General features: G+C 49.3%; 1 protein-coding gene across 1 annotated transcript; it reads right to left on the bottom strand.

The window, feature by feature from the left end:
• Window positions 1-1,773: 1,773 nt before the first annotated feature.
• LOC102264088 (melanoma-associated antigen 10) lies at window positions 1,774-2,644 on the bottom strand. Its single transcript, XM_005880803.2, has one exon. The coding sequence runs from the start codon at window positions 2,639-2,641 to the stop codon at window positions 1,847-1,849; it is 795 nt and encodes a 264-aa protein (XP_005880865.1). The 5' UTR covers window positions 2,642-2,644; the 3' UTR covers window positions 1,774-1,846.
• Window positions 2,645-4,950: the final 2,306 nt, after the last annotated feature.

Raw genomic sequence — 4,950 nt, 5'->3', positions numbered from 1 at the left:
GATTCTAATATGCAGCCAAGGTTGAGAACCACTGTCTTAGAGGATACATTAATTTGGGTATAGGTTAGTCTTCTCCAGCTGATATAACTCAGGGTTCCCAGAATTTAACTCAAAGACCAACTCCTTCCTTCCCTCCCAGTTACTCATCCATCAAAATGCTATTTTCAATCATTTCACTACCACCAAAACCTAGACATTGCTTAGAGTGGCCTAATTACACTCAAGATATGTCTAGAACACCTGGTTCATGCACTGTGTTCACTGCACTAGAACAAAAAGTTCAGGACACTTTCCATACCCAACCCAAGGTGGAGACTTCTCCCTGGTTTATCCAGGATCCAAAAGTGACTACTAAGCAGTTTTCCATGTCAGGCTTTTCTCACACTTCAAGAACACAGCCCCTGAGTGCCTGGCCCCTGCCACCAACCACAGCTTAATTTAAAATTAACTCCCACGGAAGGAATTGCAGTTTCCCTTAGCCCCAGACTGCCTTGGCTCAGGGCATTTTCACTTGAGTGCTCCCATCTGGAATCTCACGTCCTCCGTCCTTGTTTTCACTTGTTCTGTAGGTATTAGAGGACATCTCACCATCTTCCTGATGTGAGTGCTGCTCCTAGCCTCTACCATTCTTTGGGTAGCAGTGTGTCTTGCTTATCTGTTGGGGCCCAGCCCCAACAGGTCCAGGGGTTCCCCAAGGTGTGGACGGAGTTGGCGAAGAAGGAATGACACGGAGGTAGCCTTCAGGTGATCATCATGGCCAGGTTCCTCCTAGCCAGGTTCCTCTCTTTATTGTCCTCTTACATTTGTATTTATACTATTTCATCTTAATCCCATCCATTCTATTCCAAAGGTTAGGGGGTTTCTTATCTCCATTCCAAGGTTACTCTATTGTTCTATTAAGCTACAAGGAAGTAACTGAAGGAGATCATTCTAAGTAAAGATTATGTAGTTTAAGCATGATTGTTCATAGTTAAAGTGATTAACTCCCGCCTGGCACTTAGTTAAGGGGTTTTACTGATAAAAATCCTCACCTGGGGAAACAACCTTTCTCGGGGAGGTGGTCCTGTTTAAAACACATAGCGTTAAGAAGGGGAGCAAACATATTAAGAACAGTATGCCATATACGCCAGGTCCCTTGAAACATAAGCTGTGCAGATGTTTCTTCCCTGCAGTGACTGCGTCAAGTAGCAAGGGTGGATCGGCTTCCAGCACTTATCCTAGTATCTCCACTATTGACACAGTGCTTTCCAAAGAGGACATATACAATTAATGTCTGGCAAATAAATGAGTAGGTGAGCATTTGTAAAATTCCTTTATTAACAATTTCTATGATTACACCAACTTTCTTTAATAAGCCGAGGAAATCCAGGTATATATCTTTTAATGTTACAGAATAAACTAAAATGGTTAAGGAATCCAAAAACTAACCACCTGTTACATTCCCCCCACCAACCTCTATTTTCTGCAGGCTTCTTTCACATTTCCAAGGGAATTCCCATTCCAGTGTCATCATATTTTCTTCCAGATCACAAAAGAAGGAAGTTTCCCCAATTTATTTTTTAAAATATCAAAACTCATTCTTAAACCCGAAGAGCAACAATGCATGTGAGACCACTTTCATTCATCAACTTAGATTCTAAAGCTAATAAACCGTCCATGAAAAGGAACAGCTTTTAAGAAAAACCCAAAGGAGGGGGAACAAAGGATAAACCTCCAAGCCATCAACAGAGAACACAAAGCTGTTGTACACTGTATTCTCCCCAGCCTGACCCAGCCTCTGACTCTCCTCTACTTAGAAATGTGAGTGCCCTTTTCAAACACAGAGTGAAGATTCGTGCTCATTCTTTCATTGGGGAAGGAGAGGCTGTGCCATGAACATGGCAGCAGCATGACCCACAGGGCCAATTCTGGCCCGGGCTCTCTCTTGCTCATCTCTTAAAGCCTCCTCATACCAGCATGAGAAGGAAATGGGGTCAGTTCCTTTGATCTTGGCCAAAAATTCCAGAACTTGCAACTTGCTGGTTTCAGCATGGGCCCTTGGACCCCACATAAATTGGTAGCGTGGTGGATCACTATTAAGCACCTGCTGGTACTCCAGGTAATTCTCCTGCACCCATGTTCTGGTGATGAGATTCCTAGGCTCCCCATAAATGAAGTGCTCCCTCCCAGCATAAACTCCCATCATATTCAGGAACTCCCAAATGTCTTCCTCAGGGGCACAGTTGCCCTCTAGGAAGATCATAGCCAGGATGATGATCAGGAGGCCGTTTTTAGGCATGCTCTGGTGGTCACTAAGCATCTCATCATAGGTGAGATCCAGTGAGTTGACAAGGACATAGGAGTGGGTGGCAGGAACCACTTCCTTCACATCAATGCCACAGATTACCTCCAAGCACTTACAAGCTTTCTTAAAAATCACAGAGAATTGACTCTTGTCCCTTTTGTTAACAACCTGTAGCATCTCTGCCTTTGTAATAGGCTTCCTCAACCGATACCTGAGGATCATGGCATGCACCAAATTGGTCACATTCTCATCTATGCAGTCTCTACGCAGAGACTCGGGGTCTGCTGAGGTCTGCAGAGAGCTTGTATCCTCATTGTCTTGGTTGCTGGAGCCTCCAACTGATGTGCTCCATGCCATGGATCTCTGAGGACTCTGGGGAGGTCTTGATGTCTCAGAAGCAGGCTGCTCCTGCTGCTCCTGCTTCTCCAGCTTCTCCTCCTCCTCCTCCTCCTCCTCCCCCTCCTCCCACCACTCCTTCTCAGCCTTCTTCTTCTCCTCCTCCTTCTCCTTCTCCTCCTCCTCCTCCCCCTCCTCCCACCACTCCTTCTTAGCCTTCTTCTTCTCCTCCTCCTCCTTCTGCTTCTCCTCTTCCTCCTCCTCCTCCTCCCACCACTCCTTCTCAGCCTTCTTCTCCTCCTCCTCCTCCTCCTCCTCCTCCCCCTCCTCCCACCACTCCTTCTCAGCCTTCTCCTCCTCCTTGTCCCCCTGCACCTCCTCCTCTGCCTCCTTTCCCTCTCCCTCCTCCTCTGCTTCACCCTCCTCCTCCTCCTCCTCCATCTCAGTCTCCTCCTCCTCTTCCTCTTCTTCCTTCTCCTCTCCCTCCTCTTCCCCCTCCTCCTTTTTGTTTTCCTTCTCTTCTTCCTCACCCTCCTTCTCTGCTTCTGCTTCCTCCTCCTCCTCTTCCTCCTCCTCCTTGTTTTCCCCATCCTTCTCAGCCTCCTTTTCCTCTTCCTCCTCTAAGCTGCCTTGGATTACAGGAGAGGATGGAGGGGAGGGGGAGGGGGAGGGGTAGGAGAAGCTGAAAGAGCAAGAGGAAATGGAGGAGTCCTCCTCCTCAGGTATGGGAAACATTATCTCACTTTGGGCCTGAAAGTTTGGCTCAAATGTGAGGCGTGGGCGCTTTGAGGAGTGAGACATGATGACTCTTGTTGTGGGCAGCAGGTGGAAGTGTGAGCAGGATTATGGGAGATGGGTTCCCAGGAGCCTGGGGGAGAGAGGGAGAGGGTCAGTGGCCTCAGCAGAGATGCGCACCCTTGGCCGTTCTGACAAATACTGACTTACAGGTCTTCTATTTAGGAGGTGCCCCTAGGGCCTCACTGGGCTCCTGTCTTCCTGGATGGTTTGTCTCCCAGGAACCTGTAAGATGATGTGAGAAAGCTCCTCAGGGTGTAGCCAGCCAGCACAGCCCAAGGCTTCTAGGGCTGACTGTGAGCAGGTGGTGTTGGGGACTGTGTGGAGACTTTGATAGACGTTCAGGGTATGTATCTCATATTGTCTCCTCGCTCTGCCTGGGCCTCCTCTGCTCTGCTGCCCTGAGGACACGTGCCTCACACAGAGGCCCTCTCCTCACAACTGCTATCTGAGGGTTACCTGCATCCCTCACATTGATGCCTGGTGGGGCCTGGGACACCTCCCTCTGCTGTCCTGGGTACTGACCATTCAGAACAAACCCTCACCTCCCTGAGACCTCTAGAACAGTGGTTCTCAACCTTCCTAATGCCGCAACCCTGCAACCCTTTAATACAGTTCCTCATGTTGTGGTGACCCCCAATTTCATTGTTACAGATTGAACATAATTAAAGCATAGTGATTAATCACAAAAACAATGTGTAATTATATATGAGTTTTCCAATGGTCTCAGGTGACCCCTGTGAAAGGGTCATTTGACCCCCAAAGGGGTTGCGACCCACAGGTTGAGAACCGCTGATCTAGAAGAAAGTGAGGGTGCACTGTATCCAGCCACTGTGCCTCGGGGCCTCCCAGATCTCACAGCAGGGGAAGGGTAGAGCTGGGTATGCCTTAAGTCCTATGGTGAGGGTGTGCTGCCCTCAGTGCTCACTCAGGGTCCTTACCTTAAATCCTGGCAGAGTCTGGAACTCGTCCCTCTGCTGACCTGTTGTGGCTCCCCCTCAGACCACTGCCTCCTTAGAACAAGGCCCTCATCTCCCTGAGAACCCCTGGACAAAGGTGACAAGGCTCCACTTCTTGCCACCCCTGTTAAGTCCTTCCAGTGGCGATGGCAAGGGCTGGGCCCCATCAGTTGGATGGTGGGCTATCCTCAATCCTCTTTCAAGGTTTTCATCTTTATGGGTGATAGGTCCTGGGCCAACCCCTGCTAACTGGACATCACCCCCTCAGAAAATGACCTCACCTTGCCGAGACAGCTCCCACACCCATGGAAAATGTCAGAGCATATTATATCCAGCCAACCCTGCCTGGGTCCTGCCAGAGCTGAGAATGGAAAACACCCAGGCTCTGCACAGTCTCTTCTTTCCGGGGTGGGAATTACCTTTGGTCCTCACCAAGGGTCCTTTCCTGGACTCCTGGTAGAGCCGAGACTCCTTCCTCTTCAGACCTGATGTAGCTCCCACAGCTGACCTGCCTTCGTATGCACACCGAGGCCCTCAACTCCCTGAGACCGTCGCCAAGACAAAAGTAAAGGGACG

The sequence above is a fragment of the Myotis brandtii genome, unplaced genomic scaffold (genome assembly GCF_000412655.1).
Source record: "Myotis brandtii unplaced genomic scaffold, ASM41265v1 scaffold654, whole genome shotgun sequence".
Taxonomy (NCBI): Eukaryota; Metazoa; Chordata; class Mammalia; order Chiroptera; family Vespertilionidae; genus Myotis; species Myotis brandtii.
This window is presented reverse-complemented; position numbering and strand designations above follow the sequence as displayed.